Source organism: Drosophila teissieri, chromosome 3R (genome assembly GCF_016746235.2).
Source record: "Drosophila teissieri strain GT53w chromosome 3R, Prin_Dtei_1.1, whole genome shotgun sequence".
Classification (NCBI taxonomy): domain Eukaryota; kingdom Metazoa; phylum Arthropoda; class Insecta; order Diptera; family Drosophilidae; genus Drosophila; species Drosophila teissieri.
The window spans coordinates 12,561,911-12,584,490 of NC_053032.1; the positions used below are offsets into that span (position 1 = coordinate 12,561,911).

General features: G+C 44.0%; 1 protein-coding gene across 1 annotated transcript; it reads left to right on the forward strand.

The window, feature by feature from the left end:
- Window positions 1-357: 357 nt before the first annotated feature.
- LOC122619606 (homeobox protein abdominal-A) lies at window positions 358-21,967 on the forward strand. The gene is made up of 5 exons (XM_043796631.1): window positions 358-1,479; window positions 2,309-2,565; window positions 6,350-6,397; window positions 18,883-19,106; window positions 19,181-21,967. The coding sequence occupies exons 1-5, from the start codon at window positions 614-616 to the stop codon at window positions 19,559-19,561; spliced, it is 1,776 nt and encodes a 591-aa protein (XP_043652566.1). The 5' UTR covers window positions 358-613; the 3' UTR covers window positions 19,562-21,967.
- The last annotated feature ends 613 nt before the right edge of the window (window positions 21,968-22,580 follow it).

The window sequence follows — 22,580 nt, forward strand, 5'->3', positions numbered from 1 at the left end:
ATTTGACTTTAAGTTTATTTTGGTTTTTAGTACATTTTAATTCGATCAATTTTGACAGTGAATTATATACATATTCCAATGTAGTTTTCATTCGAATATAAAGTAGTAAAGTCAAATAGGGAGAATAGAATTCACATTTTAATGTTGATTCAAAAAAGTACATTTTATTAGACATTTATTCATATTTAATTGCGTTGTAAACCTTTAAAGTTTATGGAAAATCGAAAGACAACAAAATCGTGTTGTTATTCATGGTATTTTAAGAATATTAATTAATGCTCATTGCAATTGAAAAAAGGAATCTTGAATTATACAGTCGAAGTTTTAGATTTAGCTTGTGCTTACACAAAAAGTCGAAACTTTTTATATCAGGGCTAGGAAGCGCTTCTCGCCACGCTGAATTCAAACCAAATTTGTTAAAGTCACACGAAGAGAAAACTTCAAAAACTTCAAATTCTAAAACGAAATACTCAATCTAGCCATTAACCAAACGACTCAGAGAAAGAACTCAAATCATTCGAACTCAGACATCTCCGAAACCAAAATAGAACAACAAGTGGACTAAACGAAATTCCGAAGATCCGATCCTCGGCCAGAGAGCAAAATATGTGCAATGTCAAAATTTGTTTTCGATAGTATGCTGCCAAAGTATCCACAGTTCCAGCCGTTTATCAGTTCGCACCACTTAACCACCACCCCCCCGAATTCGTCATCTGCAGCAGTTGCCGCCGCCCTAGCCGCCGCCGCCGCCTCTGCCTCCGCCAGCGTTTCAGCCAGCAGCAGCAGCAACAACAACAGCAGCAACACGATCGCTGGAAGCAACACAAGCAACACCAACAACAGCAGCAGCAGTCCCAGCAGCAGCAGCAACAACAACAGCAATCTCAACTTGAGCGGAGGATCCCTATCGCCGAGCCATTTGAGCCAACATCTGGGCCAGTCGCCCCACTCGCCCGTCTCCTCGTCGTCGCCCTTCCAGCAGCACCACCCACAGGTGCAGCAGCAACACCTGAACCACCAGCAGCAGCAGCATCTGCACCACCAGCAGCAGCAGCACCACCAGTACTCCTCGCTCTCGGCCGCTTTTCAGCTGCAGCAGCAACAACACCACATCAGCAAACTAGCCGCCGCCGCAGTTGCCTCGCACGGACACGCCCACCAGCAACTGTTGCTCACGCCCCCGTCGGCGGGCAACTCCCAAGCGGGCGACAGCAGCTGCTCCCCGTCGCCCTCGGCGTCCGGCAGCTCCTCGCTGCACCGCAGCCTCAACGACAACTCTCCCGGCTCCGCATCCGCGTCCGCCTCCGCATCCGCGGCCAGTTCCGTCGCCGCCGCTGCAGCCGCCGCCGCCGCTGCGGCTAGTTCCTCGTTTGCCATCCCCACCAGCAAGATGTATCCGTACGTGTCTAACCACCCCAGCAGCCATGGAGGCCTCTCCGGAATGGCCGGGTTCACCGGACTGGAGGATAAGTCGTGCAGGTGAGATAGATTTCCCAGTCTTAGTATGGCATCATGTCTGAACGGGTTTTATATCCAATCGTATTAAAGTGATCTTGAATGATCCTAGTGGGAACCGAAAATATGTAGTCAATGCAAAAATATCATTAGTTTACTTCTAATACTCCCACTTGTATTTGGAGTCCAGATAAAACATTCTCAGACAGTTCCTTACTTTATAGTTGGCCCAACATGTATTAGGATTAGTTTTAAAGTCACGAGTTTACCTGGCTTCTAAAAAAAAGTTCCCGTGGTTGGCCTTATAAAGGAGAACACTCAGCCAGCTTCCAAGAACCAATTTCGCGTGCTCTGAATTTGCCGAGCGGAAATGCCAGTCGAGACCCTCAGTAAAATCTGCAAACGCCGCAAAACCGCAAATCCGTTTCGAATGCGCTCTAATTATCGGGTCCCGGATCCTGGGACTCTGGCCGTTTTCCCCTCGGCCACCGCCCGGCCATTCATATTGAATGGCCATAAAGTCGGAAAATTAGAGCAGCCTGCGGTGGCCGCTGGCAATTTGTCGCCGGCCACGAGATTCGCACGCACACTGACCTTCCGCTGCGGCCATTTGCATATTAGTATGGTACTACTGTATGGGCACTCCGTGTGCATGTACAGTGAACCCTGCTGTGCGCGGGCGTGTTCGGGATTAGTGTGCAATTAGAGGCAGCCGCAGTTGGTGAAAGGGGCATGCAAATGGCCACCTCATTAGCATTTGACTTTAGAACGGGCGTTGGAGTGGCGAATGCACTACGAGGCGGGATCAGCAACAATAATGGTTTCCCTCTCTCTGTCTCTTCCGCACCCACAGCAGGTACACGGACACCGTCATGAACAGCTACCAGTCGATGAGCGTACCTGCCTCGGCCTCCGCACAGTTCGCTCAGTTCTATCAACATGCCACAGCCGCCGCCTCGGCGGTATCCGCGGCCAGTGCCGGCGCGATCGGCGTGGACTCGCTGGGAAACGCGTGCACACAGCCCGCCTCCGGCGTGATGCCGGGGGCAGGGGGAGCGGGCGGAGCCGGTATCGCCGATCTGCCCAGATATCCCTGGATGACGCTTACAGGTGAGTCAGCTATCGCTAGACCGATCTCGGGACATGTTTTACTTAAGTAAAGAGTCACTGCCGGAATCAGAGACACAATTCGGGGAAGATTTCGGATCTGAAAGTGGGAGGTTATTAGAAAACGAAAATAAGTGTCTCAGACGAGATGTTTCGACTTTAAATCACAGCATTTTCAGGTAGGGGTATACGTTGCAAATGCGTTTCCCATGTCTTGAATATTATCGTAAATGATTTGATTTTTAAAATCAAGAATCACATATTAAATTTCAAAACAAGTTCATCACACTGAACCAATCAGTCGGCCTTTAAAATGAAGAGTCTATCTATCGTGTCTACTTTGTTAAATATATCATGCCAATCATTATAAAATCAGAAATAAACCGTGCACTTCAAGGAATGTGTATGGTCTTAAATCAAGAATAAATTGGCTTCGAGCTCTACAAAGCGATCTCTTAGAATTTTGTGTACATATAAATCATGGCCACTTACACTGAAAACCAACAGTCAAATATAAATTGATATAATTGATGTAATTATTAAATCGTACAGCAAATGTCTAGATATGTTAGGTTAAATACTATACAACACTCAATGAATTTATAAAGCTATGCGTGGATCAATCCGGATTTGAATTACAAACTTTATGATCTAACACATATAACGCAAAAGTGTTCAGTCGAGTTGCAGAATTGAATTTTCCAAGTGTAGAAGACTGAATAGCTCTACCGTACCTTTTATAAACAATAGATAAACGTGGCGCAAACGTTCCCCAATAGCATTCCCATTTCCACCGCCATTCCGCCTCCGATTCCAATCCATAATGAACACTTTGCGGAGCACTTCCAAGTCGTTTATTTCGCATAAGTCTTCCAGGCGATTCGAATCCGTAAACGAAATGAGCGAAGAGCTAAAAAGTTGGCAGTAAATAAAAATGAAAATAGTTTGAGAAATGCTTCTCTTGTCTGTCGTGTTGTTTGGCGTCGATTTGTAATTTAAATAGCCTCAAGGTTGCCCCACAGCGACAAGCGTATAGCCCCAAAAGCCGACCAAAATCCACTGGGATGTGCCCCGCGCATACAAAATCCACATATCCGTCGAGAGGTACAGATACTTTTTGGCCGCCGCTCTTTTTATGCGGCTAACGTAGTACGGGCGAACTCGCTTCAAATTTATGTGGGTCAGTTTAATTTACGCGATCCGCTCGCTTTTTCCGCGCATTTTTGCACAGCAGATTTATTTATCATTTCTCATCAGGCCACTCGATTTCCACAGTGCACAAGAAGAAATTGAACGAATTCAATTTTCCACTCTGCCCCGCGGGTTGAATGCCTCCTGATTAATGGCAGACACCATATGAATAGACTGTCAATTGGCCTGAGTTATGGACTGCACATCGGTCGTCGTAATAGAAAAAAGATCGCACGCCGGATTTACTCGGAATTTACGGCATAGGCATGTTAATTAAGCCGTATAAGAAATGGTTAATTGACGATCTAGCAGACAGGGTTTAAAGAACGGCAATAATATGAGAAAACAAGGTAGTGTGCTGATCAAGCGACAGAATATTATAATTGAAAATCATGAAGAAAATGCGTTCCAAAGATTCTCCCTCTTTTTTGCCAGTATAATTTGCATAGTTGGCCAGATTTGGGTGTCAATAAATCGATAACCAGCGCTCCTATTAATCTATGCAGATTAAAAATCCATTCCTCTATTTCAGTGGGTTTCTGGTTCGCCGATACCCCGAAAGATATGAAAATGTGGCTAACACACCTCTTGGCCGGCCAGCGAAGAGATACACACATTCTGCAGGCAAAACCTGATGCTGAATAAAACCCGAAGCATCGGCCGGTTGGGAAGATAAACGGTATTTCGCACAATGAAATATTTTGCATATCTTCCGCTCACAGCGCCAAGCCGATAAAATTGTCAACGAGATCATAGAGACGCGACTGGCGGCGATGAAAGTAAATACGAGCATGACGCCATTATGGCAGCCAAGTGCGCGACACGTCGACGCAGCCCCCTATGCCCCCATCCCCTTGCCCCCTTTGTGCTCCACTCCTTAAATGCACATACTACTCGTATACATAAAGCTGTGTATACGTACACTTGTATATGTGTTTTGGCACTATATCCATGCAGTTGCATGTGAATTGCACAAGAATCGCTTCTCCTCCGTCGGAAAAGTCTCTTCGTTTGGCTTTCACTTCGCCAAGCCTGCGAACCCACCCAAAAAACTCAGAGGCGAAGACCAAGACCAAGACCCAGACCCGGACGCACCGGCAACATGAACAACTGCAACAGCAACAGCAACAGCAAGTGCAACAACCATTGCTGCAACAACGGCAACGTTTTACAGCTGAATGCTTGCCAAATGCAATTTAACTAATGAATTTTAATATTTTACGCCAAAGCGTCTGAATGAATTTTCATTTTCACATCGTTGCACCGACTCCGGCAGCAACATCAACAATGTTGCCGAAGGGGAAGAAGCGGGAAATCGCAGGAAAAGCTGGGAAATGAGTGGAGCGGCGCGCCTGCACCTGATTATGCTGATAAGAAAGCAAAGAGGTTAACTTTTCTTAATTATCTGGAAAAGCGCAGCCCGACAAAGCATGAAAATGGCAAAGCTTTCCCAACGCCTTCCACACTGCGAATTCGCAATCTCAGCTCGCTCTGTGGACAAAAGGAGAAGGTGGATATGAAGTGGTTAAGAAGTAGGCACACTGACAAAAAATGTGCAGTGGGTTCTAGAAAAAAATGTATATATCTTTAAAACCAACGTGTATAAATGTTCAAGTTGAATTAAGTGATAATTTTTCAACAAAAACAAATGTAAACTTATAAAATATATTCCAAGTCATCCAATACCAGGGACTCTGGAATTTTCAATCTTCTCATTTTAAATTGTATGTGCATATAGACTTCTCGCCTCAATATTAGAAGTTTGTTATGAGCTCGGGTATTTACTAAGGTTTTTTGTTCTTGTGCAGTCAGAACACTGCCTCGGCTAGATAAGAAACGTCTGTGCCATAAATTGTGCAATCATCAGTGCGACAAAGAAGTCTCGGCCTGCAGAATCTTTGCTCATATTAGAGATTGTCGGTGCCCCTGTCCATCCATCGGTCCGTCCGTCCGTCCGTCTTTTCGTGTGTCAAATAAAGTGGCAACAACGACTGGCGAATGACCAGAAATTTGTGTATTTTAATTAAAAATGCACCAACGATGCCGAGCAGCTTCATCTGCTTATTAATTAGGAGGAGTCGGTCTGGTCGTTGGCACGCATCGTCATCCTCCCCTCCATCTTGCAGTGTCTTGCCCAGTACTCTCGCCATATCTCCGCCATATCGCCGACATCTCCCCCTCCTCCAGTCCGACCATCGTGGTCTACTTAGAGTGGAGCCGGTCCAACTGGCCGGAGGTTCACTCGGCCGGTGGTCCGCCGACTGCCAACTGCCAACTGGCGACTGCCGACTGCAGTGGGCCGGCTAATGCTGCTTTTTGTGGCTGGCGCTGACAACTAAATTGAAAACGACCCGATTGAGTGGTTTATGAAAGCTGCCATGTGGCACAAATGTCCGAGGGGGCACTGGACATACTGGACATATATGATTTGAGGGATCGACGCTCCATTACTCAGCGGGATGCGCTCAAGGCTGTTGGCGCGGAATTTCGCATTAGCTGCACATATGAGGAGCACAACTCCTTAGTTACTAAGAAAAAACTCAAAGAAAAACCAAAAATTAATTGCCTTCCTCTTTTTTCCCTCGTTTAATTTCAGACTGGATGGGAAGCCCCTTCGAGCGTGTCGTTTGCGGCGATTTCAACGGTAAGTACCGCAATTAACCGGAAACCCTTGAAGTTAATATCCCGACTGACATTGAACCAATGGGTTATCGGACTAATCGGCCGTGGAATATGCCGGAAAATGCTGTTTTTTAGAGCCTGCCCAGATGGCCTTGAAAAATATGATTTACCTGCTCAACCCAGCGACTTTCACCCGCCGAACGAAACCCTTCTGTGTAAAATGCAGCCTGCAATCTGCCGTCGTACTCATTCGTCACATGACTCCTGCTGTCCTGTCATAAATCCCTCAGCCTTTGTTCGCTTCCCTGTCCTATTCATTGTATAATTTCATTGTTTATCGGAGTCATCTTCTGGCGAATATCCATCCGGAGCAGCCAAAGGTTTACGAAAGGTTTGGACGTCAGGCAACTGTTTGCTTTCTATGTTGGTTTAGCCAACTCCGTGAAAGTGGCACCGATAACTCAACCATGCCGGTCAAGCACCCGACCAACATCGTAAATCACAATTCCCACTGCTGGGGCCCCCCAAACTGCAAGCTCCTGTTGTCCATAACAATTGGCCGAATGCCCAATGAGTCGATCTCGGTGTCAGAAAAACTCACTCAAAGCCGAACTCTCGATTGATCGATTCGATGTACGATCGCCGATGCCGATCTGCGATGGGTCCGTTGTTCTGGGCCTCGTTAAACGACTTTTTATAGGCGTTTTATGATCTATTTACGATTTTACACATGGTCTTGTGCCGTGCATAACGATCATAATGCTGTGGCCACTACCGAGCGATCCCCGTTTTATGGTCCCGATAATGTTCAACGTTTAATTAGTTCGACAATCGGCAAGGGCAGCCGCAAACACGGGTAGCCGCTGTCAATTGCTGGTTACAAAAGCCGGTCATTAATCGGCATTCACATTCACATTCACATTCCCAATCGCAATCCCATCTATGTATATGCCCATTTCACTTGAGTTAATGGCGCTTCCCATTAGTTGGGGCTCGAATTAGGGGCATGTAGTCGAATAACAATAGGGAACCAAAGTGTGTTTATTAATTCACTGCCTGCTTTATTTCCGTGATTAAATGGGTCTCAGAATTTGTAATAGCAAGCAACAATTAGTGTTGACCGCAATGACTAAGTAAACAAAGCGTTGCATTTGCATAACAGATAATTGCAATGTACTTTAAACCTTCTTCTTCCTATGTTAATTGGTACTATTTTCAATTTAAAAATTCACATTTTACAATAACCCCAAGCCTAGCTCACGCCTTCAAATCAAAATGATGTTCCATCGATTGGGAAATGAATCCAGCCATTTAACTCTCCACATTGCGCATACGCGTAGTGGTCCCCAGTGACATTAACAGCCTACCCCTGTTTTTGGTGTGGCATGTAATTGCGAACCGTTTAATTGTGCTCGACCACTGCGCAAACATTGCGGCACATGGCCCCACAGTCTGGCTTGCTGGTGTTTTGCTGTGGAGGCCTTCTGGTCCTCTGGTCTCTGGTTTTTGGTCTTTGGCATTTCTTATGTGGTCTCTGGACCTGGAATGAAATCGGAGCGTTCGTGCCAGAGTTTGCCGCCGCAGAAGTACGTGCCACGGCTCAGCTTTTGGCGTCACAGATCGTTTGATATTCGAGCGGGTTCAAGCCCCCTGAACTTCCCCTGTGCCACTGGCGATCCTCTGGTGTTTGTTTTGTAAATAAATCACTGGCATTGGCGTTGAGCGGAGTCATTCGGGCAATTTACAGCACTAACAGCCGTTGTTTGACAAGTAATTAACTCACCGAGTTCCATTTGCCATTCTGCATAGATCGCTGTGGTGTGGTGTTTGGTGTTATGGAGGAGTATAAGATTTCAATCAGGAGATCGCCCTCCCACAAAAGAGTTTCTTAAATCAATATAGTTTCATCTCACTTTTCCAATGAAATTTAAATATGTTCAGCCTTGTTGTACTGCGCTACTAATTAATTCAACTCACCAAACGCTCCCACGCCAATTAATAATTTGTTAAAATAACATAAAGAGGTCGTAAAAGACCGTTTATACTGAATTTTAATACTTTTTAGTCATCATATTTCATTCACAGCGCTCAAGAATTGCCTAATAGATTTGTTAACATTTGCAAGTTTTGAATAACATGTAACAAACGCAAGCATTTGCAAATTTCGTTTAAGGTATACAACATTTCTTTCAACAGTTTCAATTAACTATTACAGTTTCGAATGGTTGTTACTGCAGTTTGTAAATTTTCTCCTTAATTTATCGCCAGCTTTGAAACAAATCACTCATTTCCTTTCAAAGTCGACAGAGCTATTATCTATCTCCATGGCACGATTTATTTGCATTCCTTGCACAGCGAAATCGGCGCGAATGGAATAATAAAATATATTATTTTTATTAATTTTACAAGCCATAATTGCGGCTCACGATTATCTCGCCCGCCGGGGAATTGAATTATTGCCACAAAGACCTCTCTATCTCTGAACCTGTCTCTTTCCCCGCCCGCCTGGCGGTCTCTTTCTGAACTCAAAGCTCTGTCTTGGGGTTTGAACTCGTCTTGCTCGGAATCAATGCAATATCAATGTTTAAATTCAATTGTTGGCGGCAATCAATGTCATTGGCAGGGCGCGTCGTTCTGGGGGCGCGAAGATCCGCCATCTCGCAGATAATCGTTGATCCCGCACCGGGGTTAAGATCCCTCAGCACCCCCATCCACTTAGCATCCCTCTCTGTCTGCATGTGTGGTGCTATCTCGCTCGAAACATGGACGACGGCTGGCAAGGGTTAATTTATGAGGCGCGATAAGCGAATTCCATTTCGTTTCGGTTTTGTTTAATTTCCGATTCCCTGTGTTTTCTGTTTCCCTCGTTTTTATTTGGTCTTGTTGTATTTACATTTGGTCTCTCTTTCTCCCTCTTTTCAACCCAGCTATCTCTCTCTGATCAGGGGAGTGGTGGGGGAAGTGTGCGACACCGTGTTATCGGCACGTTTTCTGTCGTTGTATTATATTTTTGGTTTTTTTTCCATTTCGGCCTGCGGCGGCGGAAAATTCGAAATGACACGTTTCTCCGAGTGTTGTGTTGTTTCTGCGTTTTTTTTAACTACCCCGTGAGGCTGTTAATCTGCGGTTTTAATGCCCAAGTGGCGCAAATTGGCGAAAGGGGTTTGGATTACAAGGATCCGGCGCGGGGGACCTCGACAGGATGACAGAATGACAGGATGACAGAACCACAGACAAGGACAAAATGGCAGCCAGACTGGCGCGATTTGGCGGCAGTGGTAGTGGGCCGGCAGACATGTAAATTTGGCCCAGACAAAATCAAATTAAAAGCGCACACGTTCCACAGACAATTGCCGACTCCATGCCCTTCCATCGCTGGCGCTTAATCAGAGTTTATTCCCTTCTAACATGACGCACAGGCAGAAAAGTTGGTATAGTTTATACTTCAGCTTTACATATTCCAAGATTTAAATAATTATGTTTATTGAAATATTTATATTCTGTTATAGATGCATATACCACATACTCAGTTTCCCCACTTAAATTAGGTACTAGGTCTTTTGGCAATACTCTTTTTCCCAGTGCACATGTGTGAGAACAAACAAGAACATCACTAGGCAAACTTCACCCATTGCCATTAACTTAAATATTTAATTTACACAAAAGTTGTACTTAAAACTTGACTCTGGCGTGCGACATTTTTGCAGTTTCCCATTTTCCGCATCGCGTGCAATGCGTGACTGTGGCCATTTCCCGCCCTTCCGGTTGCGATAAATTTGAAGACAGGGAGTAGTTAATATTAATTTAATCGCAGAATTAAACAACTAGCTGGCGGTGTCGGTTAATGCACTCTTGTTCTATTCTGGCGGCTAAAATTATTATTTCTTCTGATTAATTGCGAGATTAGAGTGTTTATGGTGCACTCAGTTCCCTTTGATGCGCCATTATCGTTGGGTAATGTAAGTGGCAACGAGGTAGCCGCATTTCTTGAGGATGAAGCTGTATTTAGGAAAGGAACTAAGCGTCCAATTAATTACAGACTTTTATTGTTTTTATTTGGATTTATGAGACATTTCCAACGTTACAATTCCAAAGAACTTTCCCTCAATTTCACCAAGGGAATGAAGAATCGATGGGCCTATTGTGTTTTCGGTATCCTCCCCTCGAAGAACTTGTTTTTCCAGTCAATGGCTTATGTGGGAATCCTTCCGTTCCCTGTACCATCTCTTCTAATAAAGCAATTCAGGTAATTGTAGTTTCTCCGTCACAACTTCGGTTGCAATAGTTGTGAAAAGAACAAACTTGAAAGGGTCCAACATTGGGGGGCAAATGAAAACCTGTCGGTGACAAAAGACTTTTCATCTGGGATCATTGCAGCAGCAACAGCCACCATTTCCTCAAATTACTCTCGAGCAGCCATTAACAAAAGGCCAACTGCACGAGTGTGTGTGTGTGTGAGCCATTAATCAGCTTTGTCAGCCAAGAAGCATTCCGAGGGAAGTTCAAGATTGGAAACACTAATAGGTTAGGTTCTTTTTCTGTGGTCTGCGGTGCATCGTCAATTTCTCAGGAGCTCACAGGACCACACCTTGGCATCTCGCGGGGGGAAAACTAAACAGGGGGTTCTGTGGGCATTATAATATTATAATGAAACTTCCAGCCGAGGGGGATAAGCATGAGTTATGCGCACGCCTAGGTAAATATAGAACCCGCATCGATCGATCGATGCTTTTTATACGAATTTAAGTGTCACGTTCTCGTTCGAGGGGAAGTTGGAGGGGGATTAGAGAGGGGACACCGACATGGGCGGGGGTGCTTCGCCGAATGGCGTTTTAATACGTCATCGTTTCAAGTCGGCCCACGCAATCTAAGTTATGGCCGACATCTGCCCCCGAGTTCTGCATTCGAAAGGGAATAGGAATCCGGAGTTCGTGTTTGTTTTTACCAAATAGGAATATGTATATACTCGTATAAGTACATACCCGAGTGCTTGGACCCGTGTGCACTGGGCCATGAAAGCAGTTGGGAAAATGAGACGAAAAAGGCAAGGAAAACCCAACCAAAGCAAACAATACACCGAAGAAACAAAACCAGAATGCGTCCTCAGTCGAAAGCAGTTGGCTCAATTTATATGTATTTTCAATAAAAGTCGATATAATGCTTGCCAAGGTTCATAGAACGACCAAATGAACTTGGATACGGCCTCAGAAACAAAAAAGGAGAAAGAGAAAAACCGGCGGTGGCAGCCAATGAAGGCAATCAATTTCAATTCAGTTTCCTCGCCTTTCCCAAAATGCCAAACCCAATGAGCCGTCTAAAGGGCTAGACGAGGCCAATTGCAGTTGGGTTACGGCCTCAGAACCTTTTTGGTACCCCTTATCCCGGTTGAAAAGGTGTCTTGAATTTCTAGACAGACTTCACAGGTTTAATAAGGTTTACTGGGTGGCCAAGCAGAGTTGTGAAGATATAAAATTTTTAAGTGCTCAACTGAATATTTAATCACACCATTACACTGTATATATTCCTTGCTATAAAATCGTGAATTTTTCTATGTGAATTATTCTATTTACATTCGAAGTTGCATGACACATAAGCTTCTAAAAATCAGTAACGATTTTATGGATATACAAACAACAAAATAACGCTTTAAAGAAAATGGAATCGTTTTTATTTTTAGTTATAATTAAATTATTGCAACTAAATCTGAAGAGTACCCAAACAGCCTTCAACGTTCCCAAACGACGTTTTAGCCATCCAGTGCCCTTTGTCTTCATTTATCCTCCGAAATGAACCCCTAACAAAGGATCCAAAAAGTGTTGATGAACCCGACCAGCGACCGACCGAGTGTCAGCTCGCTCAGATACAGATACTTTTCCAGATACAGATACGGACAACTAATTCCACTCACATACAGATGGAGTCTCTTTGGCGCCACTTCATTGTGATCATTGAATGGCAGTTGATTGTGTCGCATCGATTCGCGGCGATTTTAATCGCAGGCGGCGCACATTAAACGCCTTTAATTTGCAACTAAATTGCGGCGAACAGACAGAGATAGAAAAGCCGACTGAGGCAGATAGGACGAGGGTGCTCGAGTTGCGGTCAGTTGGCGACACGTGTCCCCTGGAAAAGCGCCTGGAACAGACGCCGTTTGCAAAAATCTTGCGGATTACCAATTCTAGACGCCTAATGCCATTTATAGGCCATCGCTACAAATGCTCCACAGCTGTCCGTCCTTCCAAAATTAGTTGGGCCCCAGCTCGCCACCCGGAACCCCCCTTCTGTTCTCTCCTTCTCTCCGGGTGGGCCAACAAATTTATTGGAACCACTTCGCCGCGATGGTTTGGGGGCGGGGAGGGCCCCAGAAAGAGTCTGATTTTTCCGGTTTCCTTTTGGCAAGGCTTTCCGCCAACCCCACACATACATTCTGCGGCTGGCTTCTTCCGTTTTCCCTTTTCACTTTTGGCCATATATTTTTCACATTTATGTCGGGTATTTTGTCTTATCACACCCTCGTGTTTGCAGTGCGTGCAAAAAATGCCAGGGAGCGGTGGGAGTTGTGCGATGGGCGGTGAGGTTGTGCCGCCCACCACCCACAAGATTAAAAATGCCATAAAGACAGTAAGGGTGAATGGCTCTAATGGCTGCCGCTGCCGTTATTTGCCATCCCACTCGCTCGCTCTCTCTCGTTCCTTCTTCCTTCTCTCACTCTCTCTTTTCCGTCTCGCTCTTGCTCTGTGCAAAAGAAAACTCGGGCTGTTACCATGTCGGCTTGAGTTACCATGGCTCCTGGCTTGAGTCAGAATTAAGGGCTGTCTGCACTTTCTGGGATACAGGGCGCATCTCGAAAATTTGGGCCTTGCAAATGGTTATCTGGCGAGATAATGGGAAAAACATATGAGAACACTCATTACATTCGATAATGCATCGGTAAGGTATTCTTCTAGGACTTTTGGGTGGTATTCGACATATGGCTGCAAAATTAGATAAGACTCATAAAAGGCACGAAATTCTTAAGAAATCCTGCTGGAAATCATTGTTCTTGAATTGAGTATTAAACTTTGAATTACGTATTGTTAGTATAACTTATTCTATAACAGTTTGACCTACCAGTTTTTCGAGTTAGTGAGGAATTTATCCACTTATCACACAATCTTCTGCATTTTATTAAATCCCTAAATTTGACCTCCCTTTTGAGAGCATTTTAATTGCAAATTCTAATACACAATTCGCTTTCAACCCCGATACTTCTCCCTTTAGCTAAAACAGAACGAGGAGTAATTTCAATAATGGCGTGAAATATTTGATGAGAATATATTAATCCCCCAGGAGCCTGTGTATTTGCAACATTTGCCAGAATTTTCTCCGCTTTCGCCCACGATACAGAACGGAACACAACTGACAGCCACAGCGACAGCTTGCCATATATTTTCCAAGATTAAGCACACAATTAGCAGGGGAAATGGGATGTCGGAGTGTGGGGCGTGGCAGATCTGATAGCACAAACAACAAAATTGGCAACGCGCTGCACATAAATTGCAGAGGAGGAAGACTCCCCTTAAGCAGGCTTTCTGCTGCCAGGTTTTCCGCGAAGAAGACACCACCCACTTTTTCTCGCCCTCTGGCGTACGAAATGGCTGTGCGACTGATTAAATTTAAATAAATTTAATAAACATAAATTATTTGCAATGGCAACCAGGAGCTGCTGTTGCTGCTGCCGCCGCTTTTAGCCACCCCCAAAAAGTCGAGCATGAGCGCAATTTAATGGCGGCGCTTACCTGCCACTCCCCCAAGAATCCTGTGTATCCTGTGCTTCCTGAACATCCTGTCCATCCTCCCCCTTTTCGCTAAAAGCCACACAAAAGCGCCAGATGTTACCCGTGAGTCTTGTCGGAACAGCGTTTAAGCGGCTTTACTTTCAAAGTTTAATTAGTCTTCGTCGTCGCTCAAAGAATTCCACGCATTTGCATATCCCTGGCAGTCGAGGGCGGGAATGGGCGCTAGAAACAGCTCCCTGGGGAAGTCACTTAACCCGAGGAACATTGCAATTTGCGCTAAATGCGCGAAAGATCGTCTTCGCAAAACGATGAACTTCCTTAACCGGCGGAGGGAAGAATTTGTTGAGCCATCACTAAATTCCCGCGACCCAAAAATATTCCTCATTTCTGAGCATGTTGCTATATCTTGGTCTGCCCTTTGTTTATATATCTCTCAACATGCCATCCGGGAAGTTAGTTTCGAAAATTCATACCAAATATAAACAAATCAGCATAAAACATATGCCAGCCACTGAAATCTCTTCTCTCTCGAATAGGAGAACGAGATAAATATACGACGGCATAAATATGCGCACACATTGGTGGATGCCTTAATCGTAATATGTTTTTTTTCTTAAGTAACATTTTAACCAAAATATGCAGGATTCTGACAAAGAAGTCTTCAATCGATATACGTGCATTTGACGACCCATATCTTCTCCTATACATATATCAAATATATTTTAACATTTTTTACATAAAAAATACTTAAAGAATGTTGACAAACTTCGTTTAAATATATTTATACAATTTTAATGCCTTACATACATATCTATAGATCTCCTTTTAGTACTGTCGAAATAGTTGTTAAATTTTAGTGCTGGAACAGTAATATTTAAATTTTCCCCACACAATCCCATAAAGTGTACGAAAACCCACAAGATTTACACAAATTCCGCTCGAAGGCAAATACACAACGGAATTTGCGCGCCAAAAGTCAACAAACAAGTCAAAGGCGGGAAAAGTTCTCCAATCGCACAAAACTTGAATGGTCAACAGCAGCAAAATCATGAAATTTATTTGCCGGCAAACAATTTGAGCCAGCTAGGAATAGGAATTCAAATTCGAATTCAAATTCAAGCTAATTGCCGGCAACTGAAACAACAACGCGCTCGAGCACGCCACAATGTTTCAAAGTTCTTTGTCAAGCGATATGTAAATTTGTTTATTATTTACCGAAAACGAAAGCGAGAACGCTAGAAAGGGATGGAGGCAGACAAAAAATAGGAGCCAAACACTAAACACGAAATACTTGTGCGGCAAAATGTTTGTTTATTGTACAATTTCTTGTCGCTTGATAAACAAGACTCGAAGACTTGTCAGCGTCCCCACGGAACCACTTTCGAATGCACACATAGATACTCACACACACAGAGCCAGATACTTGGGCAAACTATGGCGCTCGCCCCCTTTGAGTGTGTGTGTGAGTATCTTTATTGTACGCTTTGAATTGTTTTTATGATTTTTATGTCATCATAAGTTTCAGTCTGCGCTGTTTTTTTCAGCTTCTCGTTTTTGTATGTTTTGTGCTTATTTATACGCGCCGCTGTTTATTGAACAATTACGTTTATGATTATTAATATTTTTAATTGTTAATGTCATTGTTATAGACGCTGTCCCGGGTCTGGCCATAACCATTCCCATTCCCATTCTCATTCCCATTCTCGTTCTCGTTCCCATAACCATTCCCAGGCCCATTCGCACCGTTGACAGCGGCGCCTTGGGACGGCTTTCCTGGCCTCTTTGTCACCTCTCGGATTTCCTCAGTCAATCCGGAGAGTATACACTGGAATAGCCCATTTGGATCCCATTTGGATCTGCCCCATTTTGGCCGCCAACGCCACCGCGTCTGGAATCTCCTCCGATTCCGAAACAGATTTCAGGCCCCAGCTCGATTTTCCGCGTGGCCGTTTTGTTTACCCGCCCGTCGCTTCACTCAATTGCAGCCACGATTTATGGCGCGCTAATTGATTTTTAATTGGAAAATGGTTTTCCTTAGTAATTGTGCAACGGACCGGTTCGACCGGCCACCTCAACTCAAATATATAAACTTAAGATAGCCGCTTAGCGCTTGTCAAGTCTATCGAAGCTCTCAAGTGAATTTAACGATGAGTGTGTAATTGAAATTCAAGCAATAGCCTACTTCTGATCTATGAATTTGAGTCGATTTACGATGCAATTGCTTGTGTCTGAAGACTTCAAAGGTATTTTTGCGTTATAAACATATTTCGTGAGATTAATCTCACTTAATGACTCACCAGGGTTATATTGACTCATGATGTAAGTAGAGAAAGTAAGCAGAGAAATGCAATTAAGAGTAGCAATTCATTATCATTCCAAGGTATTAATTCATTTGAACGAACTTTATGTTTGAGCATTGATTGTATCTAAAATTAAGTTCATTAATATATTTCTGTCTAAGACAGCTTATAAACAAACAAAACTCGATTCTCCTTATTAACCATTAAGAATGTTTGAAACACCTTTAATTTCTGAAATGCTTGTACTACCTCTACAACATTTCTCTAGCCCCTTTGGGTCTCGCTGAGCTCCCTATTATAATGAAATCATAATTTTCAGAAAGATCAATGAACCCTCAAAAGGCCCCCCCAAAGCCGCTCACTCAAACACTCAAATCCGAAACCAGAATTGAAACCGTCGTAGACAGAAGATTTTCCCAAGCGGATTTAAGGCTTTCCGAATAGTTTTCGAGATGAGTGGAACTGCAGTTGGCATTGGAAAATCAATAACAAAGTTGAGTTGCCGTGACTCAAAGTGAGCGCTCTCCTTTCCGCTCAGAGCCACATCCACATGCACATCCACATCCACATGCACGTGTGAGTGCTCTCTTCGGAATTCCGGTTTGGCTGCGCCGACTCACCACTCACACTAAGAAAAACTCAGGCGTTGCCATGCCGACGTTCTCTCTCTCCCTCCTCCCCACTCTCCCTGCCTAAGTGTGTGTGTGTGTCTACCTGTGCGAAGGCAGACACTGCGGCAGCCATGTTGGATTCCATCACTCCGTCCTGCGAGCGAGCAGCCATCTCGCTCGCACCTGCGCTTGGCCATTGGCGGCCATTGCGGGGGTCGTAAATCTTGTTTAGGGGCGCGTGTGTCCTGGGAGTCGTGATTTATGGGACGAATTGTAGCTGCTCATTGTAGCGTGTAAATAATTTAGATTAGTTTGGTATTCCTGGCCGCAGGATCGCAGAGGGGAAAACGGGAAGGGGGGTTGATTAGAATTGAAATTGCTTTGGCCCCCTTCCCTTTCCTCTACTTCCTGGCCACTCCAGTGACAATGTTTTTCGCATTTTATTGCTGCTCTCCTTAAATTAAAAGTAGAGTGTGGTGTTTGTGTAACAAGAAATTAATTTAAAGGATTCATTTGAATTGAATTATCGTTGAGTGGAGTTAAATAAAACGATTCTTTTCTAAGCCCATTTTAAGCATTGGAGCAAGTGCCAGAACCCTTTAACTAGTTTTTATGCAGCTATTTTCTTTAGTATTACATTTATTTTTTTAAGGCAGCACTGTTTTGTACACCAGAAAAGCAGGAGCTAGGGTTTTTTTTTTTATTTTCCACCAGTGAATCATCAATACTCCTTATCGGTTAAGGTAAATTCAAATGTCACGGCCTCATTCGTCCGTAAATATTTTGCCAACTGTTCAGTCTCATAAAAAATGCAGCGGAAACTAGACAAAATCCCAATGATTTACAACTGCAGCCGAGGAAGATTTGCAAATCTGCACCTTTCATAATATTACGTAAAAATTGTCCCTTTTTTATTTTGTCTGCTTGAACGGTTACCGTTGGAAAGTCGCAACTTGCAAACCATAAAAAATTGCCGTTGACATGAAAACCTTTTGCCAGAAAAACTCTGCACAAAGGCAGCAGTGCAAAAAAGAAGAGACAAGAAAGCCATAAAACGGCAAGCGGGTATAAGTGAGAGGCTGTTAGGCTGCGACTGGTAGTGGTACTGGGACTGGGACAGCAATTTGTAGATAGCGAATTTTTGATTTCCGTAACATAAACACGGAGCCTGTGCCATTCCGAGCGCATCTCCGCACCGTCGCGCAAAAAATTCGCACAGGTAGCATGGAAAATTGCTAAAAAAACAAAGAGAAACAAAAAACGAGACAAGAAAGTAGAGAAAGGAATGCGGGGAAAATCGACGGAAAGCGCTGGCTGCCGGCCACCAGGGCGAGACCTGCCGCTGGGCGAGTCGGTGTCGGTGGTATTGGTAGCTTCACCCTTCCACGCACTGCGTGCGATGCCAATCCGCAGCGGAATCAGGTCCGCAATGGACCCCGGACCCCGGACCACGGGGTGTTGACGTCCTGGGGCGCTGGCTGCTGACGTCAGGTCTAGCATCAGATCACTCCCTCCTCGCTCTTTTGAAACAATCTGTTTGTTTTTCTCGTAATTCGCAGTCAGACATTCGCAGTGCAGCTCCCAAAAGTACCCCTCCATCCCCAATCCGCAAACCCCCAACCCCCTGCCACCAACCTCCATCCCACAGCACAAATCATGTGTCGACGCCTGACATGTGTTGCAGCTGGGCAAAGTACCACTTGCGACCGTCTGACACCGTCTTAGCAGGTCATTAGGCGCTGGCGAAAAAGGCCAAAACATCTTCTTGAACATCGTTGCCACCATCTGACGCGACTTTCTCCGTTTTCTCCTCCGCAGGCCCCAACGGCTGTCCCCGAAGGCGCGGTCGCCAGACCTACACTCGCTTCCAGACCCTCGAACTGGAGAAGGAGTTCCACTTCAACCACTACTTAACTCGGCGAAGGCGCATTGAGATCGCACACGCCCTCTGCCTGACCGAGCGGCAGATCAAGATCTGGTTCCAGAACCGGCGCATGAAGCTGAAGAAGGAGTTGCGAGCCGTCAAGGAGATAAATGAACAGGTGAGTTGGTCCTCCCGGTGCGCTTAACTCCTAACCCTTAACTAACTTGCTTTCCCTTTTTATTTTTCTTTAAGGCGCGACGCGACCGCGAGGAGCAGGAGAAAATGAAGGCCCAGGAGACGATGAAATCCGCCCAGCAGAACAAGCAAGTGCAGCAGCAGCAGCAACAGCAGCAGCAACAGCAACAGCAGCAGCAACAACAGCACCAGCAGCAGCAGCAACAGCCGCAGGACCACCACTCGATCATCGCACACAATCCGGGCCACTTGCACCACTCCGTGGTAGGTCAAAACGATCTCAAGCTCGGCCTTGGCATGGGCGTGGGCGTGGGCGTCGGAGTGGGCGGCATCGGGCCGGGCATCGGTGGCGGATTGGGGGGCAACCTGGGCATGATGAGCGCCCTGGACAAGAGCAATCACGACCTGCTAAAGGCGGTCAGCAAGGTGAACTCCTAAGCTGATAACCACCCATCGCCCAGCCGAGCCAACGAGCCAATCTTCCACCAGCCGCACCACTAGCACCACCACCGCAGCCACCGCCAGGATCAGCCAGGATCAACCAGGATCAACCAGAATCAGCATCCAGCGGTTTTTTCGTCTCCTCGTCTGTGTAACGCGCGAGATAGCAAGCAGAAGATAAACTCGATAACTAAAATACGTAAAGTTTTACATAGTAAATAGTTGCATAAGTTGCATAGGTCTACACAAAACATACATACACGCAAATGGCTGGGTGCGATGGCTTAGAGGCGATTACTGGACCGGGTTTCATTGCCGTGGATCGAAGTTTTCTGAGGTTTCCCCAACTGCAGTGGCCTATTTGATAGAGCAACGCATGCGATTCCCTTCCAGATCTCCAGTGGGAATTTGTGTATCCGACATTTCTTCCATACTTTCGCTTTTGCAACCCCTAAATGGGCAATTCAACCCCCAGTGCAGAGTCTCTGGGCCAACGGGCCCAATTCGGTAATATTAATGGATAACTTGAACTACTTAGAATAGCGGTAAATGCCTAAGCAAGGAGTTAGCAGGAGACGCGATCTATATGAATAAATATAGAGTATTGACGAAATGAGCGATTTTTGATAGTCAGAGAACTCCGTTGCCCGCCCCCAACCAACTTCCAATGGAAGAGGTTTTGGGGAGGGCAACTCGGCGGATTCGAGTGTAAAATTATTTGCGACTGCTGTAGAATAACCTAGTTCGATATTTAGAGCCACGTTCGACTATGTTAAACGGTATATATATACATAAATATATGGATATGCTTAAAGATTAATGATACTTACCTATAGAGTTATAATGCGTACGTTTTGTATCCACCTATTTATTGGAAATTTATGTTTATGTTTTTCAAAAAAAACCCTCTTCCAATGTTTTGTTAAGTGATGTGTTTACTGTGTGTTTGCTGTATATCGTTGTATGCCAACGCTTGAATGCAATGATTTCTTCAATGCCATATTAATCTTAACTCGAGAGCAAGTAAACAATTAAGCAGCTAAAGTACGCAAACAATTGCGCAAGTATTTCCATAAATACCAGTTGTAAGAACAAACGGTATGCAACATACCTAAAAGCATAATCACGATTTCAAATACGTAATATTAATAATGAGATATGAAACAAAAGTGGAGTAAGACGGAGCTGAGAAATTAAATGTCGTTTGCCAGTGACTAAAATTTTAAATTAACTACCATTAAGCGAAGAACTAAAAAGGCATCGCTTGAAAGGCCTGCAAATCTACAAACAAAAAAAAACAAACAGAAAGGAAACTCTGAAATACGTATTAGCTTAAGGTTGCAACCACAAACAAACTGTCGAAGAAGGCCAAGAAAGTGGAGTTATAAGAATGGAAATATTGGCAGAACCCATATACGTAGATTTCAAACTTCCCGAAATTAAATTTACCTAGCCTAGTCCCTCGCGGATTGCAAGTTGAATTAAAGTCAGAAACTCTATTTATTATACACATCCGGAGGGGAAGGCTTACACAGCACGTATTTACATAAACAATTATTGACAAATATATATGAATATATATTACAAATATATACAACTATGAACTAACATGTGTATGTATAAACACCTAAATGTATGTGTATCTAGTATGGTTAACACAAAAGCAGTCGAGTCAAGTAAAGTCACCTTTTGCCCAAAACCAGTCACCAAAAAAAGCATCCCCAACCAGCGCTCATGTTTTTTCTCGACTATCCTACATACTATCCCAATATCTTACTGTCCTAGAGTCCTTTGTTTTTCGAGTCCCACTGGTCGAGTGATATTCCCGGGTGGCGACAACCTTTTGCCTTGTTTCACGACTTGATTGAAGGAAACTGAGTGGTTTCTGTTCCTGTTCCCGCTTCAGTTTTGGTTTTGTTGCGTTTCAGTTTGGTTTAAGTTAAATGTTTAGTCTTTTTTGGACGGCCTAGCAAATTAGCGCGTAAATCTATATTTTGTTTGAACCCTAATGCTAAAACTTCTGTTAATTTTACTTTAAGTTTAGTTGTGACGAATTGTGTATTATATAATTTTATGCGATTTTAAAATGAATGCGAAAAAATTAAAAACACCCTTGTTTTACTCCGACTGGGAAGCAACTGCAACGAGAACCCATCCATACGCCGACCTTTTCGATGAGGTCCAAAAACTCCAAATCAAATTTAATATTAGATAATGCCTAACGAACATATATACGTAGAATCACGTCGATACTATTTACTAACCAACCAAGTTTACTCACTCAGCCGGAAATATTCGGAGATTGCGATAGTTGAAGAACCCGCATATACGTAACTGAATTATATTCGAACCTAAAGAAATCCTAGTATTAATCCGACCGAAACCGATCGAGGGGCTCCCAAATATTTGCCATCGTAATTGTACATAAAACTGCATGACACCTATTTATGTTAAGAAAATTGATAAAGCCTAGAAAGCATATTTCGTTTGCGTGCAAACATATTTCAGCCAAGGGGATAAATAAATATGAAATTATGAGCAAACCCAGATAAAAAGGAAATTAAAAATAACGTTAGCATAAGCGAACAACTGCAGTGAAGAACTAATAAATAAATAAAACCAATACTTTGTGTGAACCTGATTGAGAGCAGTGGGTGCTGTGTATATGAAACTTGTCTTGGGAGAAGTGTATAAAATGAACTTAAATTCAATGAAAACATATGTATTTTACAAACGGGGAGCTTAAGTGTTAATTATGGGTATCGCGACTTAAGCCCAATCATTACATAAATTATGCCATACAAATGCTCTACTAACACCCAGTATACTTCTGTATCCCAATAGAACTAGAGCCTGATATATGTAATGAATACTTCCGCAGAATGGTGGCATATATCAGAGCATGTGTTTAGTACTAAGTCCATTCGATAGATTAATATATTCACATTCGAGGCATAAATTCCCACTTGCTAATGTCGCCGGCGAAAATATTAATTAACGAATGCCATTTTGCGCA